This window comes from Strongylocentrotus purpuratus, unplaced genomic scaffold, assembly GCF_000002235.5.
Source record: "Strongylocentrotus purpuratus isolate Spur 01 unplaced genomic scaffold, Spur_5.0 spur5_scaffold_10, whole genome shotgun sequence".
Lineage (NCBI taxonomy): Eukaryota > Metazoa > Echinodermata > Echinoidea > Camarodonta > Strongylocentrotidae > Strongylocentrotus > Strongylocentrotus purpuratus.
This window is the reverse complement of record NW_022145595.1, coordinates 19,231,352-19,244,498: the sequence shown is the minus strand read 5'-3', so window position 1 is coordinate 19,244,498 and position 13,147 is coordinate 19,231,352. Positions and strand designations below refer to the sequence as shown.

The 13,147-nt window shown below is 40.2% G+C and overlaps 1 protein-coding gene across 1 annotated transcript; it reads right to left on the bottom strand.

Moving 5' to 3' along the window:
* Positions 1–4,068: 4,068 nt before the first annotated feature.
* LOC585462 (QRFP-like peptide receptor) lies at positions 4,069–6,574 on the bottom strand. Its single transcript, XM_785288.3, has one exon. It carries the CDS (start codon positions 6,138–6,140, stop codon positions 4,992–4,994), a length of 1,149 nt encoding a protein of 382 aa, XP_790381.1. The 5' UTR covers positions 6,141–6,574; the 3' UTR covers positions 4,069–4,991.
* Between the last annotated feature and the right edge of the window lie 6,573 nt (positions 6,575–13,147).

The window sequence follows — 13,147 nt, the reverse complement described above, 5'->3', positions numbered from 1 at the left end:
TTTGATTTCTTGAAAGTCTTCGCGACCTCGTTACCAATCACAGTGAAATTGATTCATTATTCAGTTCCACAATCAATGATTCGACTGATGTATAAACAAGAATAGATTCATCGTAGTAAGTTTGATATCTTAATTATTTTATTTCAAATAGATCGTCATTTTACAATTATATGAAGTTGACTTCGTTAACACAGTATGGGACTATAATTATGTAAAAAGACAGTAGGCAACATTCTTGTACAAGGCGTTCGGAGAATAGAATAACTTCGGAAAATTAATTCATCAGTGATCCATCACCTCAAGAAAAAAAAAATAGTATCAATAAAACTGCATATTTTCTTCAAATACTAATGAAACAAATCTGAAATTTAAGAAAATGAGAGAACTCAAAATTAAAGCAGCATTTGAGAGCTCAATATGACTGCAAAGAACAAACTGCCCACAACCATTAAAATAAGTGTATCAGAGTCAAACCACAACATGTATAATGAAATATAGCATTGTGAATCAAAATGGTTATTTCCCATGATAATATTGTCTACTTGTAATTTAATGCACATCCTTCGAAAAATGCTAAAGATAAACCTCTGGTTATTGATTTGTTTCATCATGCTTAATGTATTTTGAAGCTGCATCTATGGAAGGTGATAGAGATAACTTTGGGTCTGATGAGTGGTGACAAAGTGGGTCCTACACCTCATCAGTCCTATGCCTCCATCATGGTCCTATGGACACAATGATGTAATAACATTCGCTCAGAGCAAATGGTCCGAAAGATAAGACTAACGGCGAGTGTCTCAATTTGGTCATTTACTGAATTTGAATGCGTACGTCTCTGTGAAGTGTCTCGATACGAATTATTTCACTAACCTGTTCTTATTGACCGTATTCTAATAGTCAGAATTCAAATTGCATATAATAACTGTTACTAGCAAGAACGAACATGATAGCATATCCTACCCAACGAAACATTATGTTTATCATTTTATGACTACAGACATACAGTCATGTGTAGCAGGAGAATAACATATTAATTCATATCAAGGTACTTCGCAAACGCGCATGCATTATGTTTGGTTACACTACGAAAATGGCCTATAGGGTGAAAAACTGAAATAGCATGAATATTCATCTGAAATAAACTGAAAATCGCGTGATAAGTCCACAGCAATGTTAAAAGTTCGCGTTCAATGAGGCTCCTTCGGGCTTCATCATTACATAACCTTGTGAGTGCCATAATGGCGTTGACTAATTGAATTTCAACGGAATTCAGACCTTCTGGCTCTCAGCAGACGGATCGTCGGATCGACATTTTCAGAAATTGATATTTAATATATTTCTTTCACATGCTGGAATGTGTACAGAAAACAAACAATATAACAAAATGGAGGATATTACATCTGTAAACAATATCATAAACATTACATTAGTTTAATAGTTGCATCATTGGCAATTGAATAAATTTGATAGTTTGAACATTATTGAAGGTAAAACTGTTTTTATCACATGTGAAAATGAGGGGCTTATTGAAAAGCGTGGCTTGTAATGATAAGCCCCCTTGAAACTTAGGTACGTCCTGATATAAGTGAATATTGTTGGTAAAAGTGATTATCTATGATCATCAATAATTTATGAAGCTGTGTGGAGTTTTTTAAGAAATGACGAGGACAGGGTACAAAGGCAAATGAAAATAGGTAAATAAATGTAGAGACACAGTGGACACAAGTTGAAAGATTGATTTTAAATGTACCTAATAGCCAGAAAATATACATATATATATATATATATATGACGAAACATCAATTAAATTAAAAGGAACTCCGTCAAAAGCAAAATTACCTTGTCTTAAATAACCCTTTTTGAAATACATGTTTCCAAAATGTGTTCTTAAAAATAGAGTAACACATATATCTGTTGTACTGAACACTGTGATATAAAACTGCCTTTGGAGCCAATGATATAGCATTGATTACAAACTTCCTCGGGAGCGTAAAAATGACAATAATGAGCCCTCTTTCCGCCATGATCAAATCGAGTTCGATTGGAAATAGGATCGAATAGGGATATCAAAGATAGTGGATAGTGCGGATAAGGATACGCTTTAATACCTGCTAGTTACCATGACAGCAGACAATTAAATAAAATGAAATGTAATAGGAATGGTATTTAAAAAAGAAAGAAAAAAAAATAGGAATAAATCAATGACAATAATGAGCACTATTTCCGTCATGATCACGTTCGATTGGAAATAGGATCGAATAGGGATATCAAAGATAGTGAATAGTGCGGATAAGGATACGCTTTAAAACCTGCCAGTTACCATGACAGCAGAAAATTAAATGAAATGAAATGTAATAGGAATAGGCCTACTATTTTAAAAAGAAAGAAAACAAGAATATGAATAAATAAGGGAAAAGGATGAAAGGAACTGGTAGAAAATAGACTTTAAAAGGAGATGATTAAAAACGTAAGTAAATAAACGAATTTCGAAAAAGATCATTGAGAATGAGTGGGATATAAGTTTATGTGTGCAATACACCGGAGAAGATGGGAGGGGGGGGGAGGGGGATGTCTGAAGTTAAATCTCGCATAATGTATTGTTGAGTCGAAAGTGTATTTAAAAATAACTCCTTTTCGAGCTCATTTTGAAATGTTCACTCTCGTTACGGCATACTGAGTTTGGTTTAATCTTAAAGCATGTTAATTTGTCCAAAACTGTGATGTCCAAATCGTAATGATTAGGCCTACGCCAATTTGGAATGTACAGTATTACGTATGGTATTTTCAAATTCTTTTCTCAATTTGACATCGTTCTTTTCAAAGATTTAGATATTATTTACAGTATATATTGCCAATGATTTTAGAGGGTGTCTTACAAAAGATGGAGAGAGTGTTTCTGATGTTACTATTGAGTCTTGAAAGAGAGTGTTGAACTCTGTATGCGGTACTGGCGGTTTTCATCAAGATTGATTCGTTTTCTTTTCGTTTTCGGCCATTCCAATTGTAACTTTACAGAATACAGCAATTAGTCATAACCACCATTCCCGATTGCTTTTACAATCAATGCGATCCCACGATCAGTAATCAATTTTACCGTTAAACCAACTTGAGGAAATCTGGCATTTACTGCGCTCGAATAAAAATTTGATTCAGATTTAAACAACAAAATGAAGAAGAAGAAAAAGTCTCAATTAGGCCTGTTTTCATCAGCTCAAGTTTGCTAAATAACCCGCTATTAACTATCCCGACTGCAAATTAACTAGTGGGTTTGCGTTTTCATCAGCCCGCAGTTGCAATTAGCGGGAGATATTAAGGTCGAGAAAATATCCCGAGAAATCTTGGTCTTATTTTCAAAACATCCCGCTATTTGGGAAATAGCGGGCTAATTTGTACCCGTCCGAGCTAGTTTGTGATGAGCGTATCGGTCTGGAAAAGACGCAATTTCGAGCTTCAGGATAATACCCCGAGTCTGAAAATAGCAGTTTATTTGGCAAACTAAAGCTAATGAAAACAGACCTAATTTCTTACCCAAAAGCATATTAGACCTGAACACAGAAGAGTGGTTGTTACGTTATCATTTTTAAAACAAACAATGTGTAGCAAAAGTCTAAAAAGAGAGAGAATATATACTACCACAGCAAGCTTTGCATCTCATCACGTTGGTTGCAAACAATAGCATACATTTTGCAGGATTTCATTTAGCCCCCCCCCCTCCTTCCCCTCCCTTTATCATCACACATGGAGTAACATTGCAAATATTAAATAAACAGGTCTCAAAATGACAACAAATAGCAATACACTACATAGAGGAGGTCGAAAGTTATACTCCATAGCCGGAGCTTTTTGGGGATTCAATATGCTTAACATTTTTTTTATCGAATAAAATATAGTTTGGTATAGGTTGTTAGGAATCATCAGCTTTGACAACTGGCTATTCTAATTGAATACTGCACGCGGTACTTGCATTCAACGGGTACCTTAACCTGTTGACTACCGAACTCTCTCATTCTCTACAGACGTAATACAGGAACCACTAGGTTCCAGTAGGCAATGGGTTAACGTCCCAGAATAAATGCTTTGGATGGATAGTCCGTCATATCTCTTAAAATATTAATAAAACATAATCGACGAAGATCAAAAAAGTTTTGACGGTGAAAATGTGCTTTCAATGCTTTGGTTGGTACTTTTGGAGAAATGGAGAATTATTGTTTGATGAGATTCTTCCCTGTATCGCCTATGCCACTTTGCTCTGGAGTTTCGTTAATATTTGAATGCTCTATAAATATGTGCAAGAAATGACCGGAAGAAAATGATGTTACATTTTTATTTAAAAAATAAGACTGAATACGTTCCCATATTTCATACCAGTATTCTACATTGATGAAGACAACATATCCAATGGAGTCTTAGCTGTGATTGCCTCCAAAATTCCATACCAAAATGTCAAACATATTGATGAATATTGATAGATGTATATTAACATAGTCATAACAAACTACTGTTAATTTACAAATGGGTAAAGTCAAAATAATAAAAGATGACTAAAGAACGGTTTACAGCATTTTTTCCTTCAATTCAATTTTCTTTGCTTATTTTGACTGTGTGAACTACTCTTACCGACAGAGAAGTATGGCTTCCAATGCCAAAACATTGTAAAAATACAATTAACCAAAAACAAAAACAAACAAATTATCGTGAGGATTAACAATGCACAAGTTTTCGTTCGTTGACCTTGATCCTGGTTTGAAAATAACGTTATCGTTTGAAGCACACTTCATTTTAGCAAGTTGTTTGTGATATTAAGTCTTGTTATATGGTGGCCATCGCTGATGGTTTAACAATGACGTTATCGTTTGAAGAACACTTCATTTTAGCAAATTGTTGGTGATATCAAGTCTTGTTATATGGTGGCCATCGCACATGGTTTGACAATGACGTTATCGTTTGAAGAACACTTCATTTTAGCAAATTGTTGGTGATATCAAGTCTTGTTATATGGTGGCCATCGCAGATGGTTTAACAACGACGTTATTATTTGAAGAACCCTTCGCTTTAGCCAATTGTCGGTGACGACACAGTACTTTCACAAAGTTCCGTTTAAAGTTGTCATTGAGGAACGCGTATACGATGGGGTTGTTACAACTGTTGCTGAGTCCCACCAACTGAACAGCTGCGAAAAGGAGTCGGTTTCTCTCACCGTCTTGCATGAAGGAGAAGTCGCGCATGAGAACGACGACGTGATAGGGAAGCCAGCAGACGGAGAAGAGGCCGACCACCATGAGGATCATCTTGATGGCGCGCTTCTTGTACCGAAGCGAAGTGGCCGTGTTGATGCCTGCATTTTGTGTCACGACGGAATCAGCAGGCGCGATGGGTTTGCGGATCCAGAGCTTGTGGACAACCTGCATGTACAGCACTATCATGATGACCAAGGGAGTGACGTACAGGAGGAGGACTAGTAGCAACGTGTAGTTCTTCTGCTGCTGCGGATTATCCCAATGTTCCCTGCAGAAGCGGTAACTTGAACCCGTTGTAGAGTCAATCTTGGTGTCAAGTTTGAGTACGAAGAGGAACGGCGACACAAAGGTCATAGACATTGTCCACAAGAAGGTTAGGAGGAAGACAGCACGACGAGGTGTCTGGATCACCCTGGAGCGCAGAGGGTGACAGATCGCTTGGTGGCGCTCTACTGCGATGGACATCATGGCTAGGATACTTGAGACAACACCGACAGAAGTGACGTAGTTAAGAGCCTTGCACATGAATGGTCCAAGCACCCAATCCACCGTGATTGCCTCAATCAGCGTGAATGGGATGCAGAAGACAGCGATCAGCAGATCCGAGATGGCTAGCGAGGCGAAGAAGATATTGATGGCTGTCTGCATGTACTTCTTGCGCGCTACCACGAAAATCACAAGGAGATTCCCGCCCAGAGCAAGCAAAAAGATGATGGTGTAACACGTGATTAACACAATATCAGCTGTGGTTGACAGATCGTGCGCGATGTAGTGGAAATCGTAGTCATAGAAGTCTAGAAAATCCTTTGTATCGGTCAGGTTTAGAAGAGCAAGCAGGTAGTCAAGGCTCTTGTTTTTCAATTCATCATGGAAAGAATACACGAAAGGATCGAGCCCTTCCATCTTGGCACGGCATGGATCTCCTTCCTCTCCTTCTCAACAAAATGGAAGTAACCTGATGAAAGTTTGACGTGAAGTAAGCAGACGATCCGAAGCGCGCTGGAAAGAAATCGACTAATCGTCAACGCTTCTTAAAATGCTTTTAAGATCGCACTCGAAAGTGACAATCTACCATAAATTGTAATCGAGTTCTAGATTCGTGCTTCCTCTCCACTTAAAATATCCCGGTAACGACCCTCTTTTCCACCGAGGAGTGCATGCGTCAATGTGACGAGCAAGCGAGAGGAAACTAGATACATTGTGTTTTTCCAAAATTGTTACGACTTTTCAAGGCAACAATCTATTAGGCTCCGCGAGTAACTCAGTGTATAACGTAAGCAATTACGGAAAATCAAAGCTACTTCCGATAGGTACATTCAAAACTCTTCACCAACAAGCTACATCGTCAGACAATGTTGAATTATACAATATATCCAAAAGGTAACTGCATTGTTCTCAACTATAGTCATCTCATCTGCGTCCATCAACGATGACCTTTTCCTCACGTATTAACAAGTCAAAATTGTGGCAGTTAAAATCCAGCACGTTTGATGGATGCATCTGAAAGCCCAACTTAAATCCAGCGAAATTCAAAGTGAAGAAGGAGAAGAAGATGATTTTCTTCCGCTTTTCAGATGCCGGATTTGATTGGTTTTTCTTCCTTTTTTCCTTTCCTAAGAGCGCGAAATCTTCACACAGACGTCCTCATGATCCCTAAAAAACGGTGGTGCGTCTTCTTTGGAAGCTTTCCCGTCTGTACTGCACCGCGAGGGACTGTTGAAGGCCATCCATCGCTTTCGTTGATCCTTATTTGCATAATAGTCATCCCTGGCCTGGGATTGGTGGATTAACTAGCTGCACCAGCTTAAGCCACACCCCGTATAAGATGTTGTGCTAAGCACGTGACTGGTGTTCGTAACATGTCTTGTGATCATGGCGAAGGCGACCAGGGGGTGGGGGTGACGGTATTAAATGTAACCCCTTTTTTAAACCATTGACTCAATTTACGCCCATGGCTACAGATACATGTAGTTGCAACTCATCTCATTAATCTGATAAGAAGAAAAAAATGTCCTAAGCGATAATTATATAATATTGGATGGCTTTGAGTGTGATACAAGAATATATTGCTCGAGCTATGAAAATAATGGACGAGTCGGAGACGAGTCCAATATTGTCATATCGAGAGCAAGCTATTTTTGTATCACACGAAAACAAAGCCATACAATATTATCATTATTATCTATATCAGGCTGACTAACGAAATAACAAAATTTGACTTGCCTCGGTAAATATAGCTCCGTTTTCGTGTGATATCGATATCGATATTTGAAGTTCCCGGATGACTGAGCAAGACGAAAACAATATTGATCTGCTATCCAGGTACTGGATCCAGGTATTAAATACACTGATGTATCGACCACTTGTAAGCCTTATATAGATAATAATGGTAAATATCGACCAGGGGCGTACGCAGGATTTTTTCAAGGGGGGGGGGGGGTTTAAAATTTGGCCCAAAATATTTTGCTCCCGAAAATTTGAAAATCGCGCCGGCCAAAAAGTCGCTCAGTGGGGGGGGGGGGGGGGGGGGGGGGGGGGGGGGGGGGGGGGGGGGGGGGGGGGGGGTAAGCGGACACTTTTTTTTTTTTTTTTGGTAGTCCAAAAAAATCGTAACGGGTAAGAGGACACTTTTTTTTTTTTTTGGTATCGAAATTTAAAAATTTGACATTTTGCTCCGTTGGGGGGGGGGGGGGGGGGGAGGTCATATTTTTGAGGTCGGTCATGGGAATTTTTTTTTTTTCCAAAAATCCAAAAGGGGGGGGGGGTTTAGGGAAATTTAGGGGGGGTTTACACACAAAAAATTACCAAAGGGGGGGTTTAACCCCAAACCCCCTCCCCCTGTGTACGCGCCTGATATCGACAAATCATGGGAGAGTCTGTTGATATTTGATTATTTTAAAACAGATATATTTTGAATGGAAATCATGAACAGGACATACCGGTAGAAAGACAAAAATAAGCGGGAGAGATAAAAAGAGGAAAGAGAGGAAAAGGGGGTTGAGAGAGAAAGCAAAAGATGACACTTAAACCTTTGGAAATGCTCGTTGGCTGCAATCATACCGCAACATAACGATGCAATATTTTAAGCGCTACACATCTAAATAAACCTATTTTTAAGTGGTGGATTTTTTATTGAAAAATCGAACTCCAGCTAACGTTCGTTAGATATCTTACGATTGTCAATCACATGCTATCTCAGTAGCGGATTCGAGAAGGAGGGGGGGGGGGGCTTGGGGCCTTAATTAAATTATACATAAATGTAAGCGAGGCACGTGTAAAAGTAAGAGCAAGAATCCAAAGCCCCACCCCCACTTCCAACATTCTTCCAGAACCACGCCTTTGATATCTTATGAAGATGTGGATATATCATTGCATGCAAGAGTTTTTTTTGTATGTGGGATTCACTAAATCTGGTGTACGTTTGATATAAGAATAGTGTTTTTTTTTTCTCAGTTGAGAGTGAAAATGATGGTAGATCAGTTATTGTGAACTATCGGCTTTTTTCTTGTTTTTTGTTGTTGAAAATAACAGAAATTAAAATGATAATTTTCCCCTTTTCCATAGAAGAATATATCGTGGTCTCGAAACAATACACGGCAGTCAGTTAGCCTTTGATTGCCGTAAAACGGCTGATATTTTTCTCTCTTTTATTTTAATGTGGGGACCGGAAACAGCGTTTGAAGACATGCTGCATGACAGGGTCCATACTGTAGCCATCAAAGATACATAACACCCCCACTTATAAAAGATAACTGGATACGCCAGGGAAATGTATTTTTTGTTCAGAACTGACCGCCCCCCCCCCCGCCCCCGTCTTCTAACTAAAGGAAATTGGCAAAATTTCGTCCGCTCTCCGAATCATACTCAGCAGGGATTGGAGCAATTTGTAACATTTTTTTTTCTCAAGGGGGGAGGGAGGAATGAATGTCATTGAAATTACGATGGAATTTTATTATCTGCCTCGAGACAAAACACGTATCAAATTTCCTCTAGTTTGCGAAACCCTTCTTTCCTAATTTACCATTCTCGTGTAATTTGATAAGTTTTTCTTATCATATTAGGCCTATATTTTAACTTCCAAAAATATACAATTATATAATCGATAATTTTGTGACATTACTTTTCTTGTAGAGTGTGGATTGAGTGGTAAGTATCCTTATGAATCTATTTTGTACCATTCCACATAGTTCCTCTTTTATGACACATAAAGATTAAGCAGCATTTTATAATTATATCTCTTGGTCATACTAAAACACATCAGAGCTTACATGGAGAAAAATCATATGAATATATTTTTTTCAAACCTAAGTTACTTGGATCTTTGGACAAACTTGTACAGTCATTTTTAACAAGACTACTGACAAGTGACAAATTTCAATTTCACCTTTGAGGAGTTTTTACTTTTATAATTCATAATTCAGAAATGTTTTGAATTTATTTTACTTCCCCCCCCCCTTCCCCTCCAGCCTCCTATCGCTTTTAGGGTTCAAAATATAATGAGATTGCATGCATCATTCCTTTTAAAGAAGCCACGTACATGATTCCAAACGTAATGACAGAGTGTGTGTTTCTCTGAATGATGATGTTTAACGTATTAAATCACAGCCTTCGATATCCCTAAATTCCCTACCCTCATTATAAAGACAAATCATCTCGCATCCCCAAAGCACAGTTGATATGAATTTCATATCCTTTCGACGGTATAGCGATCTATTTTCTTCGATGTTTTCATGTTTTTGGTACTGAGTGATCGGGACATCGTTTCACCAAACCATCATATTATCAAGTACAAGTTCGTCGACATCCCATTGAAATGCATACTTTATAACAACATTCAACTCGCGTTTAAGTGGGATGTCGGAGAACTTGTTTTTGTGTCGGGTTTCATGAAAAGATGCCCCTGATGACAGGCGCGGATCCAGGATTTCTTAGGGGGGGGGGCCCAAATTTGAAATTATGCGAGCCAAAAATTGGAACGTAATGGTGACCAGCAGTGACGTAATGCGGGGGGGGGGGTGCAGGGAGGGGCGAGTTTCCCCCTCCCTCCTCCTCGAAATGCGATAGCTTTGACGTTTCATTAAATTATTAGAGAAAGAAGACGATTCATAGTACCGTTCTCGTAAATAATCCTCTTCTGAATTCAGGTTCACCCCTCCCGCGCGAAGCGCGGAAACTTTTACGTTTCATTAAATAATTAGAGAAACAAGACGATTCGTTGTACAGTTCTCGACTCTTAATCCTCGTCTGAATACAGGTTCCCCTCTCCCGCGCGAAGCGCGGAAGCTTTACGTTTCATTAAATCATTAGAAAAAACAAGACGATTCGTTGTACATTTCTCGACTCTTAATCCTCGTCTGAATTCAGTTGTCCCCCTCCCGCGCGAAGCGCGGAAGCTTTTACGATTCATTAAATCATTAGAGAAAGAAGACTATTCGTTGTACCGTTCTCGAAAATAATCCTCATCTGAATTCATTTTCACCGCCCCCCCCCCCCCCGGCCCCTCCTGCGCGAAGCGCGGAAGCTTTTACGATTCATTAAATCATTAGAGAAAGAAGACGATTCGTTGTACAGTTCTCGACTCTTAATCCTCGTCTGAATACAGGTTACCCCCTCCCGCGCGAAGCGCGGAAGCTTTTACGTTTCATTAAATCATTAGAGAAACAAGACGATTCGTTGTACATTTCTCGACTCTTAATCCTCGTCTGAATTCAGTTTTCCCCCTCCCGCGCGAAGCGCGAAATCTTTTACGATTCATTAAATCATTAGTGAAAGAAGACGATTCGTTGTACCGTTCTCGACTCTTAATTCTTGTCTAAATGTAGTCCCAACCCCCCAACCCCTCCTGCGCGAAGCGCGGAAGCTTTGACGTTTCATTAAATTATTAGAGAAAGAAGACGATTCGTTGTACCGTTCTCGAAAATAATCCTCGTCTGAATTCAGTACCCCCCCCCTCCCGCGCGTAGCGCGGAAGCTTTTACGATTCATTAAATTATTAGAGAAAGAAGACGATTCGTTGTACCGTTCTCGAAAATAATCCTCGTCTGAATTCAGTTACCCCCCCCCCCTCCCGCGCGTAGCGCGGAAGCTTTTACGATTCATTAAATTATTAGAGAAAGAAGACGATTCGTTGTACCGTTCTCGAAAATAATCCTCGTCTGAATTCAGTTACCCCCCCCCCCTCCTGCGCGTAGCGCGGGGCTTTTACGTTTCATTAAATTATTAGAGAAAGAAGACGATGCGTTGTACCGTTCTCTACACTAATCTTTGTCTGAATTTTAAAGATGTTCTTTGTCTGCTCCTTTTTCTTTCTACGTCCTCTTTCTTCTCTCTCCTCTTCTTTTTTAGGGGGGGGGGGGCGGTTTTGTTTGGGTACCGCCCCCACCGCCCCCACCGCCCCCACCGCTCCCCTGGCTACGCGCCTGTGGTCAGATTCACACATTTTTGATACCTTGTCCGACCCTGGAAGCTCAGACGTTTAAGGCAATAAATTACGGTCAGACAAGCATTCAGGGGCCCGCCTTAGGACCCCTGGTGGGGTCGAGGCGGTGGAGCCCCCGGAAGCTCGGGGTTTTTAGGCGTTTAATTACGGTCAGATGAGCATTTTTTATAATCCTTATTATTTTGTCACACTGGCAGGACACTTAGGCATGGGGTCAAGGGGACAAAGCCCCCCAAATCAGGGGTTTAGGCATTAAATTACCGTCAACTGAGCATCGAAGGGCCCGTCTTAGGGTCCAAGGTGGAATCCTGGGGGCAGAGCCCCGGAAGCTCAGGGGTTTTAGGCGTTTATTTACGGTCAGATGAGCATTTTGTTATAATCCTTATTATTTTGTGTCACTGGCAGGACACTATTTGGCGTGGGATCCAGGGGGCGGAGCCCCCCACAATCAGGGGTTTTAGGCATTAAATAACCGTCAGATGAGCATCGAAAGGCCCACCCTAGGGCCCTAGGTGGAATCCAGGGGGTAGATCCCCCGGAAGCTTAGGGGTTTTAGGCATTTAATCACGGTCAGATGATCATATTTTGATGCCTCTTTATTTGTTAACACTGGCAGTTAACTATTCTTTCTTTCTTGCTCTCTTTCTTTTTTTTTTATTTCTCTTTATATACTTTTTTGTTAAAGTGTGGGGGGGGGGGGGGGGGCTCGAGGCTCCCGATTCCCGCCGTTCCTCGGGCCCTGACATGTAGGAATCTCAAGAATCATATTTCTTGCCTGGCTGTAAATTTATCATTTGTCATTTTGTCATTTTCCAACAAACGCATAAAAAAGTATAATTTACTAAAAAGTGAGGAAAAATCTCGGAAATTATGTCATTTCAGCATTATTTGTAATCCACAATAATGGAATTAGAATAAAAACACGTTTGAATTTGATTTCCCCCAAGCCCCCCCCCCCTCTCTACAGTACGCCAGTATCTCCTATTTTCCTTTTTTCTTTCCCTTTCCTTCCTTCTCTATTATTTTTTGATTGGGGGGGGGGGGCAACAGCCTGGGAGGCAAGGCCCTTCGCCCCCCCCCCCCCCCGATCTCCTTCTTCTTCCTCTTCTTTCTTTCCCTTTCTCTCCTCTTTTCCCTTTCCCTTCTTTTCTTTCTTCTCTCTTTTTTTTTTTTTTTTTTTTTGCCGGGGGGGGGGGGGGGCCAAGGCCCGCTCGGCCCCCCCCCTGGATCCGCGCCTGCCTGATGACGCCAATACAATCTTGTTTCTCAGCACGCGTCCCTAAATGGCTCGTTAGTTTTTGATGAGCATCCGCCTTGAGAATAATGATTGGCTCATTAAGGACGTGGAGAAGCTAGTGATTCCGTCACCTTTTCGAGGACATTCACATCATTGAATCTGAACATTGATTGTTAGGAAGTTTGGATAAAGTCCGACAAGAGAGCAATTTATGTATTGTAATTGGTGCCTAAG